Source organism: Eretmochelys imbricata, chromosome 12 (genome assembly GCF_965152235.1).
Source record: "Eretmochelys imbricata isolate rEreImb1 chromosome 12, rEreImb1.hap1, whole genome shotgun sequence".
Lineage (NCBI taxonomy): Eukaryota > Metazoa > Chordata > Testudines > Cheloniidae > Eretmochelys > Eretmochelys imbricata.
Window position 1 is genome coordinate 9760643 of NC_135583.1, and position 13453 is coordinate 9774095.

The window sequence follows — 13453 nt, forward strand, 5'->3', positions numbered from 1 at the left end:
CCTGAAAGCCTTCCTGCTTTACTCAAGACCATGCTAATGGGGAAGCTGTATTTTCTCATAGTGTCACTAATGAACGGTTACAAAACCCTTCCAGAGCCTCGAGACCAGAATGAAATCGTATCAAAGCGCCGGTCCGAATTGCAAGACTTTCCCACTGGCTGGTATTTTACAGCCCACTGGCCAATTTCTAAATCATACATGTTAATTATTTCTGAATTCTTTTGTGTACAGCTAATGAAGGCCAAAAAGGATCTTTTAAATAGTTACAAACACCATAGGCTGCAAAGATATAATTGAGGTGACAGGCACAATTAGCCATCCATAATTCCTTAGAGCAGCTGATTAAAGTCTCTTTATCCTTCTTACCGAGATCAGAAGGTCACATATTTGGGAAATATAAAATGAATGAGGGACTGTCAGACTGTCCCAGGGAGTCATTCACATGTGGTATTAACATGAAGGTGTGCTTTCCTTGGACACCCTGGTTACAAGCAACTAGGAATCAAGACAAAGCATCCAGGCATCACCCTAGCTAAAATAACATGGAGGCCAAAGCGTCCACTGTGATGCATAGGGATTAACCCTTTCCTTTGAACAGTCTGTTAGCCCAGTGCATGCCCCAACATTCGGATTTAGATGGCGAAGGCAAAGCTATTTAACAACAGATTTCTTTCCTTTCTAAATTGATTGCGTGAGTTACAGTTCTGGCTGAATGTGCTTTGCCAGCTTTTAATTTGTGCGCTTGCACAGGGACTGTTCTGATGCCTTGGGAGCAGGATCTGTGGAGGCTTGATGGGGAGCATATTCCAGATGTGGAGCCCCGCTCCAGGGAAATGCTGTCAGGGGGGTGTTAAGGAACAGAATGGGGTGGGGAGCTGGTGCATCCATTGCTGCTTGAGTCCATTGGCCGCTGCCCCTTGCAGAGTTGGGAGTACAAGCAACAATATGCAGGCTGATGCAGTAACAGCCACAGAGAGAGTGCGGGATTACCTGCCTGGATATCCCCAGGGTTCAGCCCTGGTACTGGGAGCTGGATGTAGGATTAGGTCATTAGTGCTCATGAAAGATTCTAGGTTAGCAGCCTGAAGTCCTAAGGCACATAAAAGCGGGACAGCATCTGTGCAAACAGCCCCTATTGCCCCACTAACGTGCCTCCCCCTGAGCAGAAGGGGTCACCCCTGCGGCATATGAGGAGAGCTGATTGTTCACGGCTAGTCAATCCTTGGCCTCTGCTGGCAATGCCAACAAGCACTCTCTTTGGCAGCTGCAGATTTGAACTTCCTCATTGCATGTGGGCGACTACTGAAATCCTGATGGATCCTCCAGCCGTGACCCCCTGGGCCCGAGGAATGAGTCCAAATGGGTCATTTACCAGAAAGGCAACCCCTAAAGCAGCCCAAATTCGAGATAACCACAGCTACTTAAATACCCTCTCTCTGCTCGTTGCCACTAGCGGTTTTGCAAACCCATTTCCATTTGTGGGCGAGTTGCAGAAATGGAAATTCCAAGATGAGCCTCTGTCCTGGCAGGGAACTTCTGTCCTGGCACTCTCAGCCTATTGACTCAGAGATAAGTGTGCCAGCCACTATGGCGACTCCTGTACGTTTGTTAGTCCCTTCCTCTGCAGTGGTGATCATGCGCCCAGCTTAGTGCTCACGAGAGACCAAACAAACTCTGCTGGGCAAATCAACACTTTCCTTTGGTGGGGACATTTTCTAAGTTCCACGCAGCTTTTGAGAGAATTAGATTGTCCCATTGCTGGGGAGAAAAAACAGGATTCTATGTCAACCATGATGGGATGTTTAATCTGAGAGGAGTTTGAGTGAAGCCACTAGCTTCACTGAGCATCAGACTCTCTGCTCAGTTACCCAGGTGTAAATCTAGACAACTTCCATTGACTTTAGTGGAATGATTCTGGCTTTACTCCAGTGTAACTGAGGTCAGATCTGGCCCTTGGTTCTGTGGACTTTTGACTGGGCACAGTGGGCCTGATTCTCCTGTCTCACTGGTGTGAATTTGGAGTGACTCTATTGAAGCCACTGGACTGGGCCAGGAAGAGTAGAATCTAGCTCATGTATCCATTTTCTCCATACTGTAGAAAAGAGTTTATTGTGGAAGTTGATTCAATATGAAAGGGGATAAGGGAAATCCTTAATCAAACGTTTATTTGCAACATTCTACAATTCTGTTCTATATATGCCTGCTATGTCTGTTTATCTAGTTATTAACACTGATTTAATATGAAAACTGTAACCCGGAACTGAGAAACCTAAGAAACACTGGAGAAATTTGATATTGTATGTTTAGCCTTCTTCCAAAGGATTAAAAGTGTATCTGCAATAGTAGAAAATCCGCAGACCTGCAACAAAGAATCCCAGGTATTGATGCTAGTCTTGAGTAGTCACAGAAGCTGGGTGGGTCAGGGGAAGACTCACCGAGCCACACAGAAAGCTTTGGGCAGGAGAGAGAGGAAGGCTTTGGTTAGCAGGGGAATCCTGTTTACCTGTAGACTAGCCAAGGTCAGAGAAGACGCCATATTTCTGAAGAGAATCCCTGAGCCGTAGGGGAAGGATCCTAGACACCCCAGAAGGCTCTGCCCAAGCCCAGAGTACACCCCACAGTGGTGAGGAAACTGAGGCAGGGGAGAAGACTATTAGTTTGTTTTTGTGTACCTTTGGGCATGTCTTGTGCTAAGTAAAGAGCAGAGGTGTTTAGAATCCTTGTCATCCAACAGAGGGGAAGTAACAATACACGTAAGCCCTGATTCAGCAGAGCATTTCAGCACACATTTAAAGGTAAGCCTGTTCTTACAGGACTTGCTGAACTGGGGCCAATAAGGTCTGACAAAAATCCTGTGAAGTCAGTGGATAGGGAGGGGTCTCTCCACAGGTGTCAGTGAGCTATGGATCAGGCCCAGGTGGTTGTTTTCTAACCTGTAGGCGACTAGTTTGGATTGCACAGAGGACACAACACTCATATGAAACTCGGCCCTGGTTTTCCCCCAAAGCCCATTTCTTTGTTCTTCATCTTTGCACACACCTCTCTGCGGAATCTGACACAGCTTTGCCACTTATTTTGCTCCTGTTTAATCCTCCCCAGAGAGACTGCCAATTAAATGAGTCACTGAGAAACGACTGAACACAACTTGGCTCAGTTAATTGATTCACATTCTCCTGACCTTTGATTGGTTGAGAAGAATCTGGTTTCCGACAGTCCCTCCCCCCGCAGGTCTGTGATTGGGGGTGAAAGTTCTGAGCCCCCCACTCCTTTTATTTTAATGTTCTTTGCCAAAGCAGGGAATAAACTGGTTTGAAGGAAGATGTGCTGCTCCAAATCCAGCTCTAGAGCTATGTGAGTGGACTCACCTTCCCAAGGAGCTGTTATTCCAGAGAGACTTGTTAGTTAGATAGATCTGTCCACGCTGAGACAATTAAACCCAACCCTCTTTCCTTTCAGAGATGAAGGAGCTGGCTAGAGAGAGCATCGGCTTGTTAGCCAAGCCTACTCTGGAGTCAGGTAGCCCAAACCTATCCTCTGCCGGGGCTGTCTTTATTATGCTGAAATCGTCTCTTGGAGCAGGACTTCTTAATTTCCCATGGGCTTTCAATAAGGCTGGAGGGATCACTGCAGCTGTTCTTGTGGAACTGGTAAGTGACAAGTAAATATCCCAGGGTTTCTGTAGAGTGATTGACTAGTTCACTGGACTGGGCAAAGATTCTGTGTTAGGGGCGAAAAGAAATCCTGTAGCTTAATCTTTCTCTAGTGGTAACGAATAGCTTTCTGTATTTCCCCCTGTTCCTCCCACACTCCCTGTCCCCCTCAGCTCCTATAGAGTGTCTCTTTGCTGTGAGACTGCCCTCGTCCCCTGCCCTCTATGCCCCACCTCTTACCTAGCAGTGGTACTAGCTAGTAACTGTAGAGCAAAGACATAGTAAAGAGGTGAGTTCGGATTGCACTTGGTCAGCTCAGTGGTTTACTCTGTAATTAGGGGAGGGTGCAGGGAGTTAAAAAGAGTCCATAGCCAGTCCCTGTTGGGGATTGTGTGTCGATGTATATATGTGACAAACACTGTGCTGATCGCTGTGCTTGGGTATCCTGTGCCTCTTCTCTGCCCTGTGTCTGTCACTGAGCTCCTTTACACCCCCGTGCTGCCAACGCATGAGCACATGCTCCAAACGAAGCATGGGAATGTTTGGAATCCGGGGCCTCAGACTGTAAGCTCTTTGGGGCAGACCCTGTAGCATCCAGCACAAGAGAGCCCCAATTCCAACTAAGGGCTGGAGCCTTTAGCTGCCACCAAGTAATCAGAATGGAGACTCCTATCAACTTGGTACAATTATTATGGGAGAATATGTTACATAAAACCCCCAACAAAATGTACTTGTCTAACTTGTGAAGAAATGGAAAGTTTTGTAAAAATTGCTAAGGAATACATGATCATAAAAGCAATTTACGAACTAATTGGGTTGGTAATTGAGGTGAATGAGGATGATAGAAATGAGGTGTATACATAACTTTCATCCAACATTCTCATATTAAAAACAAATTATTCTTATGATTTGAATAATAAATGGAGAGAGATTGGCTCGAGCATTCAATAAGTTTCAGTTTATATATTACCAAAAGTACATTAACCTTTGATGGTAAAAACACCCGATAGATTTGACAGACACAGATTCAAGTTCGCAACCTTTTTCTCAGTTTGTTTTACTTTTTTTATAATAAAGACCATATCTATATAATTTCCCTTCTATCAAGAATAGTACAGATTTTTATAATTAAAAGTCAGTGGGGGGGAAGTCGTCATTTTAATTTTGGCAACATTAAGCATGACCAACTTGTGTGCACTGATACCACTTCCTAGTGATAGGACTGATGCAACTATATCTTGTTTGAATTCACCTTTTCTGGATGCTCCACATTAGAATTTCAATGAATAAGAACTACGTTAGACTTGTGGTAGGTGAGGTGGATAGTTACGGGGACAGAGATGGCATCCCTGTATGGAAATTTGTGGGTATGCTGTGCGTGGGTATGACCTGTCTATTGGAGGATTTTAAATTATTTGTTCATATTGCCGGTAATTGAGATATGTAAGAGAGAGTTTTCTACTCTGCCAGTGAGATTTCTTGATTAATTGAAGCTTTTCCAATCAATTATCCACCGACTCCAATGCCACGTTTTTCTGCAAAGTTTGATTAAAATAACATTGACTTCTTTGCACAATAATCTAATTCTCCTTCAGCTAGAGGTACACAATTACTTTCTTGTCTGTAGTTTCCAACCAGTAACCAAAACATTTCCATGTTCTCAGTTAGCTTCAACACCTATAGAAATCGGTGAAAAGGCTCCCTTCGATGGAACGGGTCTTTGGGTTGGGCCTCACATCAGCATAAAATAAATTTAAGATAATTGGAGAGTCTTCAACTTGAAAATGCAGGATTTAAGGAATCTGAAGTGAGAGAGATCATGATATGAAGATCTTGAATGGGACCCAAATGAATGAATTACAGGGTGATGGAAGTGTACTAAGTTACAAAAATTCTGAAGAGTAAGACAAACACCTAATTTTCATTTATACTGATAGAATCGTTAACAATTATTGAGCAAGTTTTAAAAGTTGGTAAAGGAGGAAAACAAATTTTTTTGTTGCACAAGCATTTTTGTATTAACAAATCAAAGATATTCAGTGTCGGATGTACAAAATCAGAATTTAAGTAATCTATTAATGAGGTGCTGTTTATGCATTAATCATGTTTATTGGCATAATATGCATTTATTATCCTCCAGCTGGTAAGAGTTCTTATGAGATCACACAACTTGTGTAACAGACTCTGCAATTTATTGTGCAAAATTTTCTTGCGGCTTAATATTGGTGAGACAATAACCATTAAAATCAAATATGAAAACACACAAAAGCACAACTGATGGGCAGCCATGTCCTCACAAATAACCTGATGCCTCCAGCATAGAAACCATTGCGCCTTGTCTCTAGGATTTACAGGCACTGAGTGATGTAGGAGTAGGTTCAAAAGGTTACAGGGGAATTTTCAAAGACACTTGGGTGCCCACTTGCCCTTTATGCCTTTTGAAAACCTTCCCCTCACATGAATATGAACCTTCCTGGACCTCTATTATGTCCATGGCACTGGACTTTATCCTCCTCTTCCTTTCACTGTTATACAACAGAAGTAATTTCACTGAAACCAATCAAGCTTGACTGGCGTACATGAGAAGAATAGGGCCCCACTCTCTCCGTTTGATTTTTATGAGGAATATGATCTGAGCCCCATTGTACCTTTCCTGCATCAAGTTTAAATGAGTCACCGACTGAGGGTCTGATCCAAAGCCCAGTGAAGTGAACGGGGTTGGGATAAAGCAGAGGTGGGCAAACTGCAGCCCACGGGCCACATCTAGCTCGTGGGACCGTCCTGCCCGGCTCCTGAGCTCCAGGCTGGGGAGACCTTGAACTGACACTGAGGAAATCTTACCATATGGGCCTGATACCCAGAGACCTGAGCCCCCCACAACGCTGACTGAAGTCAAAGGGCGTGGGGGCAGCTAAGCCATGCTGGAAATGAGGCCCATGTGTATAGCTAGTTCTTTGGCCTTTTTTTCTGGTTCTAGTGGATTTAACTGAAGTCTAAATGAAAATAAAGGCAGGTTTAAATCTTTTAACTTTGTATGTTGTTTTAAATAAGATTACTAACGGGTATGCATCAATTAAGAGATTTCCTCTGGGTTCACTTCCTCCTTGAAGGCAGACTTCCCCTGTAAGATGTATTTTTTCAGGTGTGTCAATCTCTTCCTGTCATCCTCATCAGGGGTACAGCTGGTGCCGCTGTAAATGCTTGCTGGTGATTTTGCAGGTTTAGGAACTTCTAGATCTTCTCTGAAAACCCCCCCCTGAAGAAACTTAATCTGATTCTTGGCTCTTCCATCTCAAATATCAGACTTCCCTTGTTATTGCTCTGTGCTTGTATAATGGTGATTTGAGTGAAGGTACCGAAGGTACATCTGCACAGCAAAGAAAAACTCGGAGCACCAAGTCTCAGAGCCCAGGTCAAGTGGCTCAGGTTGCGGGGCTAAACACAGTGGAGTAGACATTCCCACTCAGGCTGGAGCCCGGGCTCTGAAACCCAGTGACCAGGAAGGGTCTCGGAGCCCAGGCTCCAGCCTGAGTGGGAATGTCTATGCGGCTATTTAGCCCTGTGGCCTGAACCCTTCGTGCGCAAGTCAGTTGTCCTGGGCCCTGAGACTTGGTGCTGCAGGTTTTCCTTCGCATTGTAGACATACTTTCAGGGTCAGAGCCTCAGCTGGTGCATATTGGTTTTGCTTCATTGACTTTAGTGAAGCTATGCTGGTTTACACCAGCTGAGGATTTGGCTTAAGGCATCTACTTTGCTTCTTGTTTTCCATGTTACCACATGAAATACATGTGGAGTACCCCAAAAAGTTCAGCAAGCAGGCCTTAGGTAGGGTGGCAGGGCAGTGGTGAGAACCTTGTAACCAGTTTGATTTCATTTATAATGATCTCCTATGCAAAGCGCTTGGAGATCTCCTGATAACAAGTGCTAGGTGGTGGTATTTCTCTTATGTATAGCTCAGGTTTCCCAGCGCAAAGAGGCAGGAAGAAAAGTCCTTCCCTAACTGCAACACTTTCCCCCTCTGTCCCACTTCTGCATCGTCAGTTTCACTGTTTCCCCTGCAGAGTCGGTCAATTTCTCTTCTTGTTGGGGTTCACTCTTTTGCATGGCAGCTGCCAGCAAGAGGCAGAAGAAGATAATACTGAGGTGATGCTGCTGGAGGGTGTTTTGACAGGAAAATTTGCTAACCTTTGATTATTCTCCTAAAACGATCCTTCATTTGAAGCCTATCTTGGCCGCTAGTGCAAAAAAGCACCCCCACCCTGGACTGACGTACTAGGTGTGTCTCCTTCAGAATAGCATTGGCAGATAGCCTGTGTTCCACTATGGCCCAGGTTCCACCAGGAAATAAACTAGAGACACCAAACCTAAAGACTCTCCTTACACCTGCATATTCATTGTACTCAAGCCTGGATTGATACGTTACATTCTACATTGATAGAAAGGGGTGTTCGAGATCTATCTATGAATCGGGGCTAACCAACCGCATTAGAAATGACAATGCATCCATTAAAGTAGGCGGTTAGATTGCCCTCTGCCATGTAGTGGCCGGATACAAGATTGGGCGTCGCCAATTCTGTTTTAGATTTTTCTATCTTACCCCTCAAAAGTGTCTTTTTTGTTCTATGTTTGTACGGCGCCGAAGCACCTAGGTTTTACGGCAACACAAATAATAAATGTAGTGATGCCTGGGATTCTGCGCTCTCCCTTCTCTGTCTCCTAGTGGTTCAGAGGCATTCACTTTACTAGAAGAATCAAAAGGAAGCAGCCTCCTCTTGCCAAAGCCTGTGATGTTTGTCTTGGGTATCAGTTGCTTTATGCTTATGTTACAGAGCTGCCATGTAACTTCCAGGGCTTTTTGAGGAAAGACTTTCACAACATAACATGGGCAGTTCTAATTGTTACTGGTTAAAAGAGGACCAGTGGAAATGCTAACTCACGGCAGTTTTCTTTCCTATGGCCTCCATCTCTGCAGGGCTCCTTAATATTCCTAATTAGCGGCCTAGTGATCCTGGGATATGCCTCCTCCATCAGCACCCAGTCCACGTACCAGGGCGTAGTCAGAGAAATCTGCGGGTCGGCCATTGGGAAGCTCTGCGAGATCTGCTTCATTTTAAATCTCTTCATGATTTCCGTAGCCTTTCTCAGAGTTGTGGGCGATCAGCTGGAAAAATGTAAGTGTCCCTGCTTAGAGAATGGACCTGGCACAGAGTCCCCTTGTTCTGACCATGACCCTAGCCAGGGGGAGGCAAACTTTTTGGCCCGAGGGCCACATCGGGGTTGCAAAACTATATGGAGGGTCAGGTAGGGAAGGCTGTGCCTCCCCAAACAATCTGGCCCCCATCCACCCCCACCCCCTGACTGCTCCCCCCAAACCGCCGACCCATCCAACCCCCCCTGCTCCTTGTCTCCTGATCGCCTCCCTCCCGGGACCCCACCCCCATCCAACTGCCCCTTCTCCCTGTCCCCTGACTGTCCTGACCCCTTTCCACACCCCCACCCCCTGAGGGGACTCCCACACCTATCTAACAGCCCCCCCTGTTCCCTGACCGCCCCCCCCAGAACCTCTGCCCCACCCAACCCCCCCTGCTCCCTGACTGCCCCCTGGGACCCTCCACTCCCTGCCCCCTTACCATGCTGGAGACAGCCACGCCACCGTGCTGCCCGGCAGGAGCGGCAGGCCAGAGCGCTGGTGGCATGGTGAGCTGAGGCTGTGGGGGAAGGGGGGCAGTTGAGGAGGGGGGACTAGCCTCCCCAGCCAGGAGCTCAGGGGCCGGGCAGGACGGTCCTGCGGGCCGTAGTTTGCCCACCTCTGCCCTAGACCCACCAAAGCAGAAGTGGCCATCCATGTTTGGGCCAATAGCATGAGCTATTGCAGTCTGCATCATTCAGGCTCTCTGCATGTACGTAAACCGCCCCCTAGGCATGCATAAGAGACTCCCAAAACAAATGTGTTGGCCTTGATTTTGGGGCAGGGGTGCCCAACTTGAGATATCATAAAGACGCCCGATTTTTGGAAAGTGCTAAGCGTCTGGCCCCTTTAAGGCGTCTCCAGGAAAGCACCCAACATCACTAGTCACATTTGGAAAATTAGGCCATTAACTTTATCAGCACAGAGACAATTTTGAGGGAGGCAGAGCGTTTTGGCACACCCTGCTGCCTGTGCGTCTGGCGAAAGGCGGCCATCCTGTCAATCCTGCAGCGGGCCATTTTCTCCATGGCCAATCCCTCCCAGACTTTTTGTAAACTCCTGTTTCCAGCTGAGGCTAGTCCAGCGTCTGCCGAGCTGTATTACTGATGGGACTGCATGTGTGATCCTTACGGCCCTGGAGCCCTCTGTCTGAAACTTGATCTTAATTCCTGGGTGCTCGTGAGCCTTTCCCGTGTGAGATCTTAAAAGCGATTTATGCTGTTGCTGTCCGTATTGCTGCTGACCACTAGGACAACACAAGAGAAGCTGATGCTGATCTCCTACGCCCCCTTGAACCTCCTCTTCCGTTTCTCCTCTTCAGTATGTGACTCCCTCTACATGAATGTGACTCTGAGCGGAGAAGGGCCTCCTCCTCCCCAGCACTGGTATACAGATTACCGCTTCACCCTGACTGCCCTGTGTGCCCTCGTCATCTTCCCTCTGTCTGTCCCCAGGGAGATCGGGTTCCAGAAATACACCAGGTACGCTAACGCCGGAGCTGTGCGGAAGGCTGATAGGCTGAACTGGGACCAAATGCACCCAGCTCTGCAAGCGAGGGGGTGAGAGAAGCATGCTGAGCCGCTGGCAGGGCAGCTGAGCCTCGTGCTCTGTTACCCCAATTCACCCAATGTGGGGACTTAAGAGGAGGGACGTGGGAGGTGCAGGCTGGTGTGCACCAAGATCACTGTGCCATAAATACCCAGTGAGGCACTGAGCAGCTGCAGGTAGCCTTCAGATATACTCCCAGGTCAGCGGCAGGCCCTCCTCCCTGCCCTGGTCTCGCTTTCTTCTACGTGCTGTTCTGAAATGCTCTCAAGTCAGCCACTCCCCCTGGCTGGCTCGCAGGAGGAGGAGCTGAAATCGGGCCCATGTACAGCCATCCTCCCCGCTGCTCCAGTCCGTGCAGGTGAGCACCTGTGAGCTTCTGACCACGCTACAGAAACACCTGTCCACAGGTACTGAACCAGGGCGAGGGCTTTGGCTTTGTGCGCGCCTGCGGGACTGAGCCCCACACGTGTGTTAGCTGAGCTCTCGTTGGGCTTGGGACTTGGCGAATTGGTTTCGCTTCTTAGAAAAGATTAAGAAACTTGCTGGTGAACTTGGTAAATACAACATGGCAAGCGAATCCCTAGTGCCAGAGCAGAGCTGAGAAGACAAGCTGGCTGTCAGCCAATAATATCACTTGTAATTGCTAATAAATAGGGTGTGACCTAAAATAAACACCGTAAGAAGAGACTGGGAACACGTTAACACGGCTTTCTCTGACGTCCCGTCCTTTCAGCACCTCTCACTCGGGCAGAGGTTTCTGAATGACGCTACGGACCCCCTAACAATCTCTCAGAGGAATGGGGGTGCTAAATCAGTGTCTTGGCCAAACTGCATCTTGGATAATTTTCTTTCTACCTAAATCCCCCTGCCTGCAGTTTCAGTCCAAGATATTAATCTTTCCCGTTCACTCCCTCACACTCCTGCGTTGTGCTGTTGGTGCAGCGTGTCTCTCGCTCCACCCCAGAGGAGGCTGCATTTCAGTGGCAGGTGAGCTCATTCCTGTCTCTGCAAAGCTAAGAAGTGGTAAGTGTTACAGAAAACACGTACGTGGCATAGGGCGTGACTCTGTGCTCCCGCTTTCCCCTCAGTGAATTGGGAGCAAGTCCAAATGAAGTCATAGCAGTGTAAACCAAGCGAGACAGTATCAGAGGGGTAGCCGTGTTAGTCTGGATCTGTGAAAGCGGCAAAGAGTCCTGTGGCCCCTTATAGACTAACAGACGTAATGGAGCATAAGCGTTCGTGGGAGAATACGATGCATGCATCTGAAGACGTGGGTATTCACCCCCGAACGCTTATGCTCCAATACGTCTACAAGGTGCCACGGGACTCTTTGCTGCTTTCAAGTAAGAGGGGAGACTCCGGGCCAGACTCCTGTTAGAGCTAAAACGCTTCTCTCTGTGGACAGGGAGGTGTTTCCCTTTGTGCAGATGCTGGTGCATGTTGGGGGTCTGGCTGCAGTCAGGTGAACTAAAAAGTGCAGTATTTTACCAGTTTCTGTGAGCAGCCAGGTTGCTGCCCTTCTAAATCGCAGTATATTCCGATAGGTTTGTAACGCGCACTCGTTGAACATTACAGCCTGCCAACATAGCCTGGCTGAATCTTCATTTAGTACGATAAAAGCTTAACACTTTTCCTCTCCAATCCTTTGTGTTAGTATTTTAGGTACTTTGGCTGCTTGCTACCTGACCCTGGTGATTATAATAAAATACTACCTAAGGACGGAGCATGTTATCCTGTATGAGCACCATTATTCCTCAAGGTAAGTATTAGTGCAACCATTTATCACTGCTTCAAGGGGCTCAAGGGGTCCTTGACTTGGCACTAAACCCAGGAGACACATGTGCTGAGTGGCAATTAGGATGCTAACACAACAAATGTGCTGGAACGTCAGGGCTGTTTTTATGCAGTGCCAGGCTGTTAAAACTGCAGGACAGTCTGCCTGTGTGTGTTTGTTTGTTTTCCTTTGTATTCCTCCTCCTTGGCTTGCCATGCTGTGCTAATGTCCTGGAGGAATCCTGGATCTGCTGACAATAAAGTTAGTGGCCAGGGCAGCTGCAATCATGCCTGGAGGCGCTAACCTGCGTCCCAGGCCCTTGAGGAGCGCTTGGCTCTCCCTGCCCCAATAACTAATCCAACAAAGTGCATGCTGCTTGCTTTGAAACAAGGCTAAGCAATCAGTGCCGTGGTAGAGTGGTTAGAGTAGTAACCCTTTTGTTGCTGCTACGGCTGGGATGTGGCTGTCTAAGCAGGGGGTTTCTATGTTTTGGGGCCCACCAGGCACCTCATATGGGCAACAGAGGGGTGGCTAAAAAATTGGTTGTACATGGATTTAGGTTGCATAAAATAGCAACTTCAGAGTCAGATCCTCAGCTGGCATAAATCAATGCCACGTGCATGACTTCAGCGGAGCGATGCAGATGATCTGGCCCTCTAGTTTGAAGGCCAGAGGATACGTTCTGACAAAGGGTCTGTGAGCCATCTGGGTATTTGAGGCATGCAGGCATCCTTGGAAGATGATGAATTCTTGGGGTTGGGAGAAGTGTGTGTTTCAGGGTCTGTCATGGCTGTGTGGCTCTTCAAAGGTGACTGTGCCTGGAGGGTGTGAGGGAGAACTGGGCATCTGTCCTTTTTCCTTATTTATTTCGCTTCAGTCTGATAAATCAAGAAGGCCTGAAAACCCTCCCCCTCCCCACACACACAAAATTTCCCAGTGGGAGGCTTTTTCTGCTTTCTTACATTAGAAATTCCAGTCTTGTCAACCCTGAAAGACTCCAGGGCCTTGTCTACATTAGGCAATTGTGCAATAAATTCATTTGGTGCCAACACCAGTTCAGTGGAACTAGCAAGAGTGAGAGCCCTGGCCTCAGCAGGGGGCTGGTGGCTTTGGGCCTCTTCACCGCTGTTAAACCTGCTGAGGAGCTGGTTTGCGGCAGGTTATAAAATGGGTGTGACTGTGGGAGCGCTGTCTGTGCTAGGGGTTCTTTGGCAAATGTGTGGGGCTGCCAGTGGGGAATTATTCCCTCAGGTAGACCAGGGTTTAGGGTGTCCGTGTGCAGTGAAGGCTCCA

At 47.5% G+C, this 13453-nt stretch overlaps 1 protein-coding gene across 1 annotated transcript in view; it reads left to right on the forward strand.

Annotated features, from left to right (window-relative positions):
* The window catches only part of SLC38A8 (solute carrier family 38 member 8), a 36816-nt gene that overhangs the window by 11714 nt on the left and 11649 nt on the right, over positions 1-13453 (forward strand). Inside the window, exons 2-5 of the mRNA XM_077831511.1 lie at positions 3457-3647; positions 8623-8821; positions 10160-10319; positions 12041-12145. Coding sequence (XP_077687637.1) covers positions 3457-3647; positions 8623-8821; positions 10160-10319; positions 12041-12145 — 655 coding nt within the window. The remainder of the gene's footprint in view (positions 1-3456; positions 3648-8622; positions 8822-10159; positions 10320-12040; positions 12146-13453) is intronic.